Genomic DNA, 15773 nt, shown 5'->3' on the forward strand with positions numbered 1-15773 from the left:
GTGCTTTGTGCATTTGTTTGTGTGCATGTGTGCATTTGTGAACGTGTGTCTTCATTTCTGATTTATGCATAGCTCATGAGGTGTTATAAATGGGCTCATAATGCATTATGAAGAGTGGAATTCATAGGAAATGTTACCAATTATACTATTGTAACATTGTGTGACTATCTAATGAATATTCAATCCTGGAAAGAAATAACCATGGACACATGGAGATAGAGTTCAACTCTGCAGATGGATTGGTGGGATTCTTCTATCCATTGAGCCTTATTGCTATAGGGGGTCATTTATTATAAAAAACATTGCGATACTGGTATCGTCACAGCCCTACTATATACCAATGTGGCAGTTGTACTAAATTCCTAAGGCATAACGTTCTTAAAAAATCTATGTGCATCATTAATTAAAATGACAATTCAACGGTAAAGAGGCATGCTTAGATAACCTATGCAGAAAAATAGACATTTATGTATTTATTTTTACATATAATTAGGCATAATGATTATGGCTCTACATTGCAGGAAAGAGCTGTTTCAGTTGTTTGAAAAATGCAAAATTCTCTGAATTGGTTCTTTGACTGAACCTCAACATGGAATATTCCACCTCCAGCTAGACTTGGGGGTGGGTGCAGAATAAATGACCTGTGGGGGGCACACAAGCAACTGTTGCAGAGGACAGCTGTCATACACTGACGTCTCTAAAGACATGATCATACAAAACATTGGCACAATGATCTGAACTAAAAGCGCACAAGATGGAAATGGAAATGTTTTAAACCGATTATTTGACTTGAATACTGTATTTCAATTTCTTGTTTACTTTTTCAGATACGTTTTTTGCGGGAATACTACAATCATGTCCTCCTCTTTGGTGAGTCAAGACAAATCTTAAATCTTAAAACGCTCAAGATTTTTATTTTATTTTAGCAGAGGCTCTTATAGCTGATGTTTATGATCAAGTGTTCTCCCATGCAGGATCATCTGAAGACAGATTGGACAATCAAGTCACTCCCACAGCAATGCACAGAGATGACAAAAGAAATTGACGATAAACCTGTCAAGGTAGCTGAACAATCTACTGAATTATACTGCATCTAGAGATGATGTGAATACTGTGGTATCGTCCTCATTCATTTCACTATATCACAGTATTGCTGTTGCAACTTGCAATACTATGGCTAGCTACTATACTAACTTCCATCAAGACGTTGTATTTGAATGTTTTAACATAAGTGGGTTATGTATTCACACACATTAGTCATTTAGTAGACACTCTTGTCAACTTAGTGAGTACATACACTTTCTTACTTTTTTTCTCATATTGGTCCTTTGTGGGAAACAAACCCATAACCCTGGCATTACAAGGGCCATGCTCTACCAACTGTACCACACGGGACTTACTCACATGATACAAAATGTGGTAACCTTTACCTCGTTCTGTGTAGAGTCAGGTAAAGGTTACCATATTTTGTACCACAAATTGAATTCAAGCGGTAAGAAAAAGTAGTTGCTTGCTAGTGGCCATGTGTAGAGTAAATGTCAGAGAGGATCAGCCAGTTGCTGTTTCAGGCTGATGTAGACAATGTGATACTGTGACTGTCTGGACACAGCCATTCAGACAGCTGTAGAACCATGTACATATGCTGCTTCCTGTTGCAAATTGTCCTCTAGCTCCTCAGTATGCAAAGATTTCAGATTTTCACTGTGTCATAACACAACTCCTCTTCAAATCAGGTAGTGTAGCCTATACATGTATAAACTGAGTGAGGGGTGTGTTAATGATGCTGTTTGGCCTCCATACAGGAGCTATGTGGTATCTTCCCCTGGCTGGTGGAGAGGGTTGTTGGCAGCCTGGATGGCAGCATTGTTGGTTGGAGTCTTTCCTCCCTGCAAGCCCACAGCAGTGACTACAGCAATGTACTGGAGTTCCTACGACCAAGGTGGACCTGTCTGTGATTTTAGACATTCCACAACTTGCTATCGATAATATTATATTACTAATGTGTATTGCACCTACAGCAGGGCTCTCCAACCCTGTTCCTGGAGAGCTACCCTCCTGTAGGTTTTCGCTCCAACCCCAGTTGTAACTAACCTGATTCAGTTTATCAACCAGCTAATTGTTAGAATTTGGTGTGCTAGATTAGGGTTGGAGCAAAAACCTACAGGACGGTAGCTCTCCAGGAACAGGGTTGGAGAGCCCTGACCTACAGTATACTAATAAACATGGGAGTTTTCACCAACATACAATATTTTGCAGTGGCCCAATGCTGAAACTTGTTTATAAACTTCAAGCTGAAGAATACAACTTTGAGATCCAAGTCGCCAGTTTACCTGTAAGTTTTCTATAGAGGCGAAAGAAACGCACACCTATTTAGGCGAGGTGCTGGCTAACGGAGTAAAACACTTAAAAAAGAAAAGGAAAGCCGCACACTAAGTTTTCAACATACAGTCACATCCAAAATTATTGGTACCAAGCTGTATTGTATGCAAAATTATATTATTTTATACTAATACAATTGCTCAGAGAAAGAGATTTTGTTTAACAAGTATTTGTATTTATTATGGATCCCCATTAGCTGCTGCCAAGGCAGCAGCTACTCTTCCTGGGGTCCAGCAAAATTAAGGCAGTTATACAGTTTTAAAAACATTCCAATACATTCACAGATTTCACAACACACAAGTAAAAAAAAAGATAGGTGTTAAAATTATTGGCACCCTAATGATTCTTATAAATAAAATCAAACAATTTAATCTGCATTAACATTCTACTGTTTTAAAGAAACTGTTTAACAAACTGTATTGTGGCCTTTCATGGCTTCCTGTTTCACTGGGGTATAAAAATTTGGTAGCACACATGTAAAATCCATTTGTCATCCATCACCATGGGGAAAGGCAAAGAACTCACAAATTAAAAGAGAGAAATGGTTGGTGACGTTCATAAGTCAGGCAATAGGTACAAAAAAACTACAGAAAAACCACATATATCACTTACCACTGTTAGGGCAACAATTACAAAGTTTAAAACCACTGGAACGGTGGTAAACTTGCCTGGTAGAGGACCCAAGTGTATATTTTCTCCACGCACAGTGAGGATGATGGTTCGGAAGACACAGACTAGTCCAAGGGCCATAGTTGGAGAATTACAGAACTTGACCTGAAACTTGGCAAGTTGATCTTCCAGCAAGACAATGACCTCAAGCACACATTCAAATCCACAAAGAAATGGTTAATTGACCAGAAAATGAGTCTCCCTTGAAAACCTGTGGTTTGAAGTATCTGGAAAGGATCTGGAAAGATTCTCTATGGAGGAATGGTCTAAGTGTCACGACTTCCACCGAAGTTGGTGCCTCTCCTTGTGCGGGTGGCTATCGGCGGTCGTCGTCACCGGCTTTCTAGCTGCCACCGATCTACGTTTCTGTTTTCCAGGTTGTTTTGTCTTGATTGTACACACCTGGTTCCCATCACGTTATGATTATTTCCCTATTTAACCCTCCGCTTCCCTCATGGTTTTGTGCGTGATTGTTCTATGTTTGGTGTTGTATACTGCTGTGAGCTGTTTTATTTCCCTGCGTGGAAATTAGATTTGTTGTTTTCAGAGTAAAGTTCGTTATTTACTCAGTTCTGTGTCCTGTGCCTGACTCCGTCCTACCACTGCACACTGACACCTGACACTAAGATCCCTCCCAATGTGTTCTTCAATCTCATAAAACATTATAGAAAAAGACTAAGTGCTGTCATCCTCACGAGGGGAGGGTACACAAAGTATTGAAAACAGGGATGCCAATCATTTGGACACCTATCTTTAAAAAATATATATATAACTCTTTTTTTTGTTGATGTTTTTATTACAGTCTTTTTTGCTCATCTTTATCAAGGGCGCCAATCATTTCGGATGTGACTGTAAATGCTAATGGTACAGTGTTATTACAGTATACTTCACAATGGCATCGTGTTAGCAAGTATTACTACACATTACAATATCAGTAGTTAAATGCCTATTGGTCTATATTCCTGTATGAATGTTGAGTTTTTTTCTCTTTCATTTTAACAGGATCGTGTGAGAATTTCCATCCAGGAGGGAGTCATTTCAAATAGCCGGATTTTCCTCAATAAATTACACTCTCAGAATCAGAGATTGTCACTCAGTATCCTTTTTGCTATGTTTGACGCAATGACAACTATTACTAAGTGTTATTGAACTTTGCCCACTTCAGTTTAGTGTTGTTCTTAACTGTCACCAGATGCCTTTGAGTACTTCATGTTTTATTTTGCATCAAGTGTCATTACACAGAGGGTAGGCCTAAGTGTTATTCCATTTCATTTGTTTCAAATAAAATTATTAATAAAGTCAATCCATTGCCAATGCTATCTCGTTTTGTAACCTGAGTGTTCTCTGTTTTTAATTGTTAAATTAGGATCACCCTTCAGGGCATCAAACCTCCATCTCTAACAGCGTCTACTTTGCCTTGGTGGATGCATATCTCATACACTTCCTCCCTACAGAAGGATCCCCTCACTCAGATGTCAAAGGCACCTTGACCTCACACATTCCAAGGTGCAGTATAACTAGTCTATGCCTTTCACAATGCATTATAAGACCAGCACATAATCTATCAATGTTGGGCAAATATGAAATATAATATTTGATAACGCTTGTTTTGATGGTTCCCAAGGTCCTCTAGGTATAGTGAAACAAACAAAGGCCTGTTGAAACGCCAGTGCCCTGTTAACGCTGAGACAACCAATCAGGGGATCTGGAGATCAGGGACTATGCTACAGGTGATTGAGAAAAATCTGGGTTGGACAGAGACACTTTTAATACAGCAATCTTGGCTTGTCTCGCAAAGGTGCAGTTGCTGAGTCATTGTATGGCCTTGTTCATTGTCCCTGCTTTAGATATTTCTGGAGATATGGCTGCCACATTTCCCGTTGGAGACACACCAGAAGCTTAATGAGGTCTTTCCTATCTTCCTTCGATGACTCATTTTTCATGACTAACATGCACTTTTATTCACATTGTTAATCTAATGGATTCAGAATGCTACATTTGAATGATAAGCACTTGTCTGTAAACCTGCAGGTCTCTGTCATCACAGAGGAGCACATGCTGGTGGTGAGACTGCTGGTGAAGCACATGCATGCCCTCTCTGGAAACACAAAACTAGACCAGACTGATATCTTACCTTCTGCCACCTCAGAAACCTATCTCTCAGAAGATTTAAAAAGGTGAATACCCACTTTAGTGTTTTTTACAATGATGATGATGATGATGATATTAACAATATGTTGTTATTCAAACCCAGAGTGGTCACATCAGAATATGTACAGAGGTTGTACCTTCTCTTGCTGCACTGCTTCAAACAGTGGCCTATGGAGACGTCCTTCAGAGCAGTGAGTGCACACTTAAGTTCTACATTGGATTTACATTTGGTCTGTCTTTGGCATTTGGCCATGTTATTGCTTAATTTGCAGTGTTTCTAGCTGGTTTTGGAAGGTATGCTACTGTAGGGGTTCTGAATGTATGTATAAGAGAAGTGGTTTTGAATTAGCCGTTTCTCGATACAGGTATTGGAGACGTGGCTTATTTACATCCAGCCCTGGAGATACCAAAAACATGTCCACAGTGAAAGCAAAGAGAAATGGTAAGATATTTTGAACATGCTGAATAGTGTTATAGTTCAGACACAGCAGTGAGTTGAAAAGGACGTTTGCTAACATAAAGCTGTCTCTGTCTCTTAGGGCCTCTTTCATTCAGGAGAATATTCTCATGTACACCAAACTATTCAGCTGCTTCTTGAAAAGATTTGCACATGTTGACCTCGTCAACATCGACAATGCAACCATGGTTTTCAGGATGGCAAAAGTATTTGCCCAACCCAATCTTCCAGAATTGATTGAAAATGGTAACCACAATTATTCTTAGTTGAAGGGCACTGTGACTCAATCACAATTAACAACATTAGGCCTCTCAAAATTTGTTTTCAAATTTGTTTTCTCCATAAATGTTGTTTACAGGAGAAAGACTGTTATTGCATCAGGGTCCCCTCTTCCCACCCACTCTGATGGCATCTCAGGTGCAGCCCACTGAAATAGCTGCTCTGCCCCTGCCCAAGACTCACATCAATAACAAGAACCTACAGATGTTTGGGGTAGAAATGCGAGCTGAGGTAAGTCCCATGAAGAACAAGTGAATGACAGGAAATACCATTTGACTGAGGGTGCTGCAATCTACCAAATATAGAGAGTGGTCACAAATGCTTTCCTATATTCTGAACATTGTAGGTGCTGAAACTGGTCCAGAGACTAATGCAGGCCCAACAGACTGCAAAAACAATGTTGGATCAGCCAGGCAATGTATCAGTTGGTCAGTTTCTCTGTTCCTGGATGAGGTTGATTCCTAAAACCAACTCAGAAAGTGGGAGGAATGACATGACCAAGTCTGACATGAAGACCGTGGAGCTACTAAAGAAAGCTGTGGAACACCTCAATCATGTTTTCAACGTGAGAAGATTATATGACATTGGTTATTATTATCAAGAAGTAGTAACCAATGTTAAAGTGATGTCTCACATCAGTTTTGGTGTTTTGTAGCTCAACACAGGTCATCTATCTCAGATGATGATGAACATGGGGTCAGTGGAGGAATCCAAACAGCTCCCTGACTGTATTCAGAGTGAAACCGGGCTGATCCTGACAGACCTTGGCAGAATGCAGGTGAGAATAACTACTAAAATAAAAATGAATGATGTGCATATGGTGCAATACGTAATTGTAAATTGTAATTGTGTTCTATTGCAGATTATCAATGGCCTTCGCAGATTTGATATTGAGTATCAAGGGGACCCACAGCTGCAGCCTGTGAGAAGCTATGAAAATGCAGTCTTGGTGCAGCTTATGTTTTGGATCGCCACACTAATCAATAACAGAGTAAGTAGGTGGATCTTACCAGGGGCGTCATGCACCCCAAAAATCTGAGGGGGCACAAAGTACGTGAGGATGGCTGGGGGGTGGAAGTTGGAGAATTTGGTATTTTTCAAACACCTGAAACATATTTTTCCTGCTATCTAGAGCCATAATCATCATGCTTAATTATATAGCATATCTAAGCATACCTCTTAAGCATACCTCTGCTAAAATCTGGGTAAAAGATTGAAAGGAATGTGAGTCTTATTCAGTACATTTAGTAATTGCTTGCTTTTCTAAAGTGTACCAACCTTGCCAGCAGTCATGCCAACTAAAATAGTTAGACAAGCTAGCTACTCTAACTTGATTGATATCCTGAAATGGCTTATTGGTAGCTAGTTATGAGGTTGGGAGATTGGGAACCTATCTGCTACTTATCCAACTTAATAAAATTGCTAGTTGGCTAGTAGTATTACAGAGAAACAACCACAAAAAATGTGTTGAAAAAAAAACTTTTTTTATAATTTTTTATTTTGTATTTTACAGGACAAATCTGAGGGGCACGTGCCCCTGTGCCCGCTATGGGCATGATGCCTTTGGGTCTTACTTTATATGCAATTTAATGTTTCTATAATGATTACTAAAAACATTAGGAACACCTGCTCTTTCCATGAAATAGACTGACCAGGTGAATCCAGGGGAAAGCTATGATCCCTTATTGATGTCACTTGTTAAATCCACTTCAATCAGTGTAAATGAAGGGGAGAAGACAGGTTAAAGAAGGATTTTTAAGCCTTAAGACAATTGAGACATGCATTTTGTATGTGTGCCATTCAGAGGGTGAATTGGCAAAACAAAATATTTAAGTGCCTTTGAACTGGGTATGGTAGTAGGTGCCAGATACACCGGTTTGAGTGTGTCAAGAACTGCAACGATTCTGGGTTTTTCACGCTCAATAGTTTCCTGTGTGTATCAAGAATGGTCCACCACCCAAAGGGCATCCAGCCAACTTGACACAACTGTGGGAAACATTGGCGTCAACATGGGCCAGCATCCCTGTGGAAGCCTTTCAATACCTTGTAGAGTCCATGCCCTGACGAATTGAGGCTGTTCTGAGAGCAAAAGGGGGTGCAACTCAATATTAGGAAAGTGTTCTTAATGTTTTGTATAATCAGTGCATATGGCATACAGTAGGCCTACCTATAACGATTGGTAGTAGTACAGGGATTGTACATGTATTGACTAAATGACTTGAGAATTTTGTCCTGCAGCTTGAAGGACACATGAACGATCTATGCTCACAACATAACCTGTTGGGAAGGCTGGGACAACACTACCTTATCACCTCCACTGTAAAAGGAAGGTTCCCAAAGAGTACAGTGACACAGCAAAGCCAGGAGGACTACCACCTGCGGCCACGCCTTAGCCTGCGCACATTTTCCAGTTATCGCACATTACTCATTCTCCTCTTACTCTACTCGCTGGGATCTCTGTTTTCTATTAGCCCACTGCTCAGCACATGCCTCATCTTAATGGTGAGCTTTTTGTATGGACTGTGCATGACTGTCTACGTGGGAAAGTAAAAAACGTTCTTCTGGGTAAGTGTGTGTGTGTTATACCTAATACAATTATGTTGAACACACCAATTGACTGATAATTAGGGGTTCATGGTGATTTCTTATTGTTTTCCTTGACATGGTCAAATAACTCAAGCATAGACTGGTAACTTTTTTCAAATTTGGCACACAGAAACTAGAGACCATGAGTAACATGTTAAAAAAGAATGGCACTCATTGGCCTATAGTTGGCGCTATTATAACCAGTCTAACTTAAACCCTCATATCCGTCGCCCCGTTTGACCTAGAGACTTGATACTTTGTACGTAAATGTCTTTCCTCAATCTACACACGATACCCCATAATGACAAAGCGAAAACAGGTTTTTTGAAATGTTAGCAAATGTATTAAAAACAATAAACAGAAATACCGTATTCACATAAGTATTCAGACCCTTTGCTATGAGACTCGAAATTAAGCTCAGGTGCATTCTGTTTCCATTGATCATCTTTGAGATGTTTCTACAACTTGATTGGGGTCCCCCTGTGTTAAATTCAATTGATTGGACATGATTTGGAAAGGCACACACCTGTCTATATACGGTCCCACAGTTGACAGTGCATGTCAGAGCAAAAACCAAGCCATGAGGTCAAAATAATTGTCCATAGAGCTCTGAGACAGGATTGTGTCGAGGCACAGATCTGGGGAAGGGTACCAAAAATTTCTGCAGCATTGAAGGTCCCCAAGAACACAGTGGCCTCAATCATTCTTAAATGGAAGAGGTTTGGAACCACCAAGACTCTTCCTAGAGCTGCCCGCCCGGCCAAACTGAGCAATCGAGGGAGAAGGGCCTTGGTCAGGGAGGTGACCAAGAACCCAATGGTCACTCTGACAGAGCTCCAGAGTTCCTCTGCAGAGATGGGAGAAACTTCCAGAAGGACAACCATCTCTGCAGCACTCCACCAATCAAGCTTTATGGTAGAGTGGCCAGACAGAAGCCACTCCTCAGTAAAAGGCACATGACAGCCCGCTTGGAGTTTGCCAAAAGGCACCTAAAGGACTCTCAGACCATGAGAAACAAGATTCTCTGGTCTGATGAAACCAAGATTGAACTCTTTGGCCTGAATGCCAAGCGTCACATCTGGAGGAAACCATCCCTACGGTGAAGCATGTTGGTGGCAGCATCATGCTGTGGGGATGTTTTTCAGCGGCAGGGACTGGGAGAATATTCAGGATCGGGGGAAGATGAACGGAGCAAAGTACAGAGAAATCCTTGATGAAAACTTGCTCCAGAGCACTCAGGACCTCAGACTGGGGTGAAAGTTCACCTTCCAACAGGACAACGACCCTAAGCACACAGCCAAGACAACGCAGGAGTGGCATCGGGACAAGTCTCTGAATGTCCTTGTGTGGCCAAGCCAGAGCCTGGACTTGAACCCAATCGAATATCTCTTGAGAGACCTGAAAATAGCTGTGCAGTGACGCTCCCCATCCAACCTGACAGAGCTTGAGAGGATCTGCAGAGAAGAATGGGAGAAACTCCCCAAATACAGGTGTGCCAAGCTTGTAGCATCATACCCAAGAAGACTCGCGGCTATAATCGCTGCCAAAGGTGCTTCAACAAAGTTCTGAGTAAAGGGTCTGAATACTTATGTAAATGTGATGTTTCCGTTTTTTATGTTTTATAAATTAGCAAAAAAAAAGTTGTAATACTGTTTTTGCTTTGTCATCATGGGGTATTGTGTGTAGATTGATGAGAGGGGAAAAAACAATTTAATCCATTTTAGAATAAGGCTGTAATGTAACAAAATGTGGAAAAAGTCAAGGGGTCTGAATACTTTCCGAATGCACTGTCTCTTAACTTAGTTTGAGAAAAGCTAAGGGATTGGTTAAGCGATGGTTGAGTTATTCATAAATCAGGAAATCAGATTTTACATGTCCATTTTAATCCTTTGTAAATCCACTCCACAATGGCCTATCAACTTGAAACTTTTTAGAGTCATCAAAGACTACCATGATGATTCATGACATTTGAAATAAGGAAACGATTAACAATTAACTTTTTTGACTATGTAATGAGTAAAGATGCCATTGACACCAGCGGCACCATAGGATACTAGAGCAATAACTATTGATCAAGTGGACTTTGTCTCATGCAAACGAATGTTAGGTTTGAATTATGCAGACAAACAATGTGAAATATTGTGATTAGCACAAAGTAGATGTCCTAACTGACTTGTGGTTGAAAAATGAGTTTTAATGACTCCAACCTAAGTGTATGTAAACTTCCGACTTCAACTGTATATATATATATATATATATATGTGTGTGTGTGTGTGTGTGTTTTTATCTAAAATATAACATATATTTTGATTTGTTTAACACTTTTTTGGTTACCACATGATTCCATATGTGCTATTTCATAGTTTTGATGTCTTCACTATTATTCTACAATGTCGAAAATAGTAAAAAATAAATAAATAAAAACTCTTGAATGAGTAGGTGTGTCCAAACTTTTGACTGGTACTGTACATCGATCACTACAACTTGCATAGAAAAAGTACTGGAATTTACCAGAAGTGGAACTAGGAACGTTTTAGCACCACCAACATGTTACTGGGGAAGGGAAAATACGAAAAACCTTTGTGGGCGTGTTTACTTCCTGTTTTGAAGGTAAGCTAGTATTGCAGCTTGAAGGCAGCGCGTTGGATCATTTAGAAGCAAAACAAAATAGCTAGTTAGCTATTCTTGTTAGCTAGCTTGCAAGTTTTGCCGTCATGTCAAATCTTGTTCTGTCGTTCTGCTCCAGGTAACACAAATTATGAACTAACTGTAGCAATGTCTGCTGATGCTCACAGCTAACGTTAGCTAGCCAAATCGTATTTAGCTTTCAATGTTGGCTTTAAAGACGGTAGCTAACTAGCCATATACCTACCAAATATTAATTTGTCGGTATATTAGCTAGATCGCATGTGGCAATAATTGTTAAGTTTGCGCTCACAACTTGCAGATAAAAGCTAGCTATGCATAATTCTGCACTTTTGTTTGGGGCGTATACAAATCCCAGAGACCACCCTTGACAACTGTCTGAGACTTTCAGATAAGCACTATCTATAAAATAATTTATAAAACTTATACAACTGTTTAGCTAATGCCCTTCCCTTTGGGTGTAACGTGTCCAGTGTTCTAGCGCAAGCAGCAGAGAGTGGCACATCGGCCAGGAGCATGCCTTTCCTCCATGGCTTTCGCAGGATTATATATGAGTATCAGCCACTGGTGGACGCCGTGCTGTGTGTTGTTGGGCTGGAGGAAGGGACAAGCACTGAAGAGAGGTGAGTGTGCGTTATGTGATGCTGTGAGTCTGGTTTGTGATGTGACTGCTATAGTAATTTGCACTGACACTCAAGTTCCACAATGTCAATCGATTTGGCAATGTGTAAGCTTAAACATCTCTTGTGTATTTATCTGTATTTGTCTTTCTTCTTCTTCTCATTTGATTTACAGGAGCCGAAGCCCTGAGGATGAGGACAGTCTATGTGGGTCTTTAGTGGAGCTGCTGGAGAAGGAGTCCCAGTCAGCTGTGTTTGAGGAGGGGATCAGCTATGCTCTGTTTAAGGTTGCTGAACGGGGACTGGTCTGTGCAGCAGAAGTCCTGCTACGATATGGAGCAGATCTCAACTTTGAGGGTGAGAGGAATGACTTGTTGTCATTCAAATATTAGGAGACTATTTGTCTATATATTTTACTGACCTAAATATAATTTTATTCCCAGACCCTGTGTCTTATTACAACCCACTGCACATTGCTGTACTGAGGAGCAGGCCGAGTATGGTGAGGTTGCTGGCTGGACATGGAGCTGACATTGACAAGCGAGATAGGGTGAGTACAACCGGTAGCAAGAACTTATAGCTGCAAAACGTAATACGGTTGTGTCCTTATTGCAGTGCATTTCTTGCTCTGTATACAGAATGTGTTGTTATGGCTGTCTGTAACACAGTGTACTGTATCTTTTGCAGATCCATGAAAGTAGCCCTTTGGATCTCGCTAGTGAAGAGGCAGAGAGACTGCCTTGTATGCGCACACTGCTGGACATGGGTGCTGACATGAATGCAAGAGATAAAAATGGTGAGTTGACATTTTGACCTGTATTTACTGTATATCCTGTATTTCAACACTGCCTTTTTGATCTTGTCCCCAAAGGAAAATCACCCTTGCTACATGCCCTAGCTAGCAGTGATGGACTAACTGTGCATAACACAGAAAACATCCGGCTGCTACTCCAGAGAGGTACTGTGCTATAAAATAACCTTAAAAAATCCACTATGCAGAAATCGCTCCGCCATTTCCTGGTTGCAAAAATTCTAAAAGTTGTTCTAATTTCAGTTTATGTGACAAAACAAGCAAGTATAGTGTAGAGAATCATTGTACCATCTGTGAAATATATTTTCCATAACCTAAAATATTTTATTTTCAGCTTTTTGAAGCTGATTGAAACCGAAAGTAAAAGACACACAAACGAAACTTAAGAACGGGAAGCATAGAAATAGCACACATGGATAGAACATACAGTGCTATGAAAAAGTATTTGCCCCCTTTCTAATTTTCTCTACTTTTGCATATTTGTGATACTGAATGTTATCAGATCTTCAACCAAAACCTAATATTAGATAAAGGGAACATAAGTGAACAAATAACACAACAATTACATATTTATTTCATTTATTTCATAAACAAAGTTATGCAACACCCAATTCCTCTTTGTGAAAAAGTAATTGCCCCCTTACACTCAATAACTTACTGTGGAATGCAGTGTTTGGTTTTCGCCTGGCATAACGGGACCCATCTCGTCCAAAAAGTTTGCCAAAAAGCACCTGGATGATCATCAAGACTCTTGGAAGAATGCTCTATGGACAGATGATTCAAAAGTATAACTTTTTGGACGACATGGTTCCAGTAATGCCTGGCGAAAACCAAACTCTGCATTCCACAGTAAGAACATCATACCAAAGGTCAAGCATGGTGGTGGTGGTGTGATGGTTTGGGGATGCTTTGCTGCCTCAGGACCTGGACGACTTGCCTTAATAGAAGGAACCATGAATTCTGCTCTGTATCAGAGAATTCTACAGGAGAATGTCAGACCATCCGTCTGTGAGCTGAAGCTGAAGCGAAGCTGGGTCATGCAGCAAGACAATGATCCAAAACACACAATCAAGTCTACATGAAAATGCTAAAAAGCAACAAATTTGAAGTTTTGGAATGGCCTAGTCAAAGTCCAGACCTAATCCCAATTGAGATGTTGTGACAGGACTTGAAACGAGCAGTTCATGCTTGAAAACCCACACGTCACTGAGTTAAAGAAGTTCTGCATGGAAGATTGGGCCAAAATTCCTCCACAGCGACGTGAGAGACTGATCAACAACTACAGGAAACATTTGGTTGGAGTCATTGCAGCTAAAGGTGGCACAACCAGTTAATGAGTGTAAGGGGGCAATTACTTTTTCACACAGGGGAATTGGGTGTTGCATAACTTTGTTTATGAAATAAATATGTAATTGTTGTGTTATTTGTTCACTTATGTTCCCTTTATCTAATATTAGGTTTTGTTTGAAGATCTGATAACATTCAGTATCACAAATATGCAAAAGTAGAGAAAATTAGAAAGGGGGCAAATACTTTTTCATAGCACTGTATCTACCGCTTCTTACACTTGCTTTCAATTAGAATGACAGATCTATAACACACATTTCTATGTGAATTTGGTCAGGTTGCCCAAAAAGTTAGATATTGCCGCTTTAATTTGGAGTAGGCTTATGGGCATTTATCAGTAAGACAGAAATATTAAACATCAACAAGAGCAGGGTATGTCCAAATGTATTTATATTTAGGAAACGTGTTGTTTGTTCCCCTCCTAAGGTGCAGACGTCCATGCTGCCACATTGGATGGAGAGACGGCTGTATCCTCGCTGGTCTTTCTGGTGAAGGAGGCTCTGGAGGCCTCTGTGGAGGATGCAGCTGAGATCGGCCGCTTCTGTCTGAGGGCCACGCGGCTGCTGCTGGCCTACGGGGCTGACCCCAGCTGCTGCCTTGCCCCCGACGGGGAGGAGGATGGGGAGCCCTCCCTGACTGTGACCAGCCTGGAGCACTTTGATCGTCTCTTTCCCCTGGCAGTGCTGCTGCTGCAGAGTGGAGCCTCATTCCACTGTTCTCGCCACGGAGCCTCCTGCTGGACAGGCTACAAGCTGGTGTTCCAGAGGCTCCAGACGGCCCTGCTGGACTGTTCTGATGCAGGGCAGGCGGCTGAGCTCCTGGAGCAGGCTGAGGTCCTCCTGGACTTGGCCCGGGTGTCCTCCCCCAGTCTGGCCCTGCCCCTGGACCTGCCTATGCCAGACCAAGACCCCAATGCTCAGACATTGCGGGACCTCCATCGGCGTGTGGTGGAGCAGGAGACCAGCCCTCCCCCCCTGCGCTGCCTCTGCAGGGCCTTCATCAGGGGCCACCTGCAGCCCTGGCCCCTGGATGACAGGGTGAAGGCTCTGCCCTTACCTGACAGACTGAAGGAGTACCTACTTCCTGAACACACCCTGAGCCCCAAGCCAGGATGGGACTGCTTCAAGCCACAGCATACCCTACGTTGACGACACATGTTCTTACACTATGGCAACTGGGGATGACACAAGGATTAATTGACCTTTTATTATTTTGTAATTATTTGGTGTTAGGACACCAATCTATCAATGTACTCAGAACCTGCCATTGAGGCCTTTGTTTTGTTGTTCAAGTGTGTGTGTGTGCGCGCCAAATCATACAGACAAATAATCTGTATATGTTTACTATCACGAGATCAAGATCACTTATACTCAGACATTTCTTAAGAATAAGTTGTGTAACTTCCATACATTTGCACTGCTGGAAGGGTGCAGATAAGTATTTTTGTTAAATATTAACAGAAAAGTTTGGACTTTGTCATCTGAATAAAACAATCAGGATCAGTTATTCTGCATCTTTTTTTCCATGTCAGCGACAACAGTTGAAGTATAGTGATGGGCCGCAAGATGGCAGTGTTGTTCTTTGTAGCAGGTAGTTGCTAAAAAAGAGATCCAATTACAATTTATATTATATATTCAAGTGTTCTTGACACAATCAGAAATCTTCTATTAATACTTCAAACACATTTTTATATCCGATACACATTTCATGTATTTTGTTTGTATTCATGAGCCATTGAAGCTTCACATCAACCTTCTCTCTACGTGTTTGCTCATGAATTGTGCTTGGATTGTTTCCTTATTTATTTTAATAGCATTGACACATTTTT

The 15773-nt window shown here is 41.0% G+C and overlaps 2 protein-coding genes across 4 annotated transcripts; both read left to right on the plus strand.

Moving 5' to 3' along the window:
• Window positions 1–855: 855 nt before the first annotated feature.
• Window positions 856–8485, plus strand: LOC311141080 (sphingomyelin phosphodiesterase 4-like; the record flags this gene model as incomplete). Its single annotated transcript, XM_084176358.1, has 18 exons — window positions 856–870; window positions 975–1061; window positions 1803–1939; window positions 2257–2332; window positions 4078–4144; window positions 4241–4293; window positions 4415–4554; window positions 4673–4778; window positions 4896–4955; window positions 5080–5225; window positions 5303–5390; window positions 5565–5641; window positions 5739–5902; window positions 6015–6166; window positions 6282–6500; window positions 6591–6713; window positions 6798–6926; window positions 8174–8485. The coding sequence occupies 18 exons, from the start codon at window positions 856–858 to the stop codon at window positions 8483–8485; spliced, it is 2151 nt and encodes a 716-aa protein (XP_084032484.1).
• A 2620-nt stretch (window positions 8486–11105) lies between these two features.
• Window positions 11106–15444, plus strand: asb6 (ankyrin repeat and SOCS box containing 6). 3 transcript variants are annotated; one of them, XM_084176491.1, is made up of 7 exons: window positions 11106–11131; window positions 11641–11790; window positions 11963–12144; window positions 12231–12337; window positions 12475–12583; window positions 12659–12745; window positions 14372–15444. In XM_084176491.1, the coding sequence occupies exons 2-7, from the start codon at window positions 11684–11686 to the stop codon at window positions 15091–15093; spliced, it is 1314 nt and encodes a 437-aa protein (XP_084032617.1). In that variant the 5' UTR covers window positions 11106–11131; window positions 11641–11683; the 3' UTR covers window positions 15094–15444. The 3 variants fall into 3 exon arrangements, with proteins under 3 accessions (XP_084032617.1, XP_084032615.1, XP_084032616.1); XM_084176489.1 differs by having other exon boundaries at window positions 11123–11267; XM_084176490.1 differs by having other exon boundaries at window positions 11123–11267; window positions 14378–15444.
• Window positions 15445–15773: the final 329 nt, after the last annotated feature.

The sequence above is a fragment of the Coregonus lavaretus genome (assembly GCF_964263955.1).
Source record: "Coregonus lavaretus genome assembly, chromosome: 14".
NCBI classification, from domain to species: Eukaryota; Metazoa; Chordata; class Actinopteri; order Salmoniformes; family Salmonidae; genus Coregonus; species Coregonus lavaretus.

Bases quoted from the DNA above. Each gene is read 5' to 3' on its own strand.
- asb6 (XM_084176489.1), top strand. From the start codon at position 11,236: ATGTCAAATCTTGTTCTGTCGTTCTGCTCCAG. The intron at 12,145-12,230 runs GTGAGAGGAATG...TTTTATTCCCAG, and splicing joins AGCAGATCTCAACTTTGAGG to ACCCTGTGTCTTATTACAAC. The intron at 12,338-12,474 runs GTGAGTACAACC...TATCTTTTGCAG, and splicing joins ACATTGACAAGCGAGATAGG to ATCCATGAAAGTAGCCCTTT.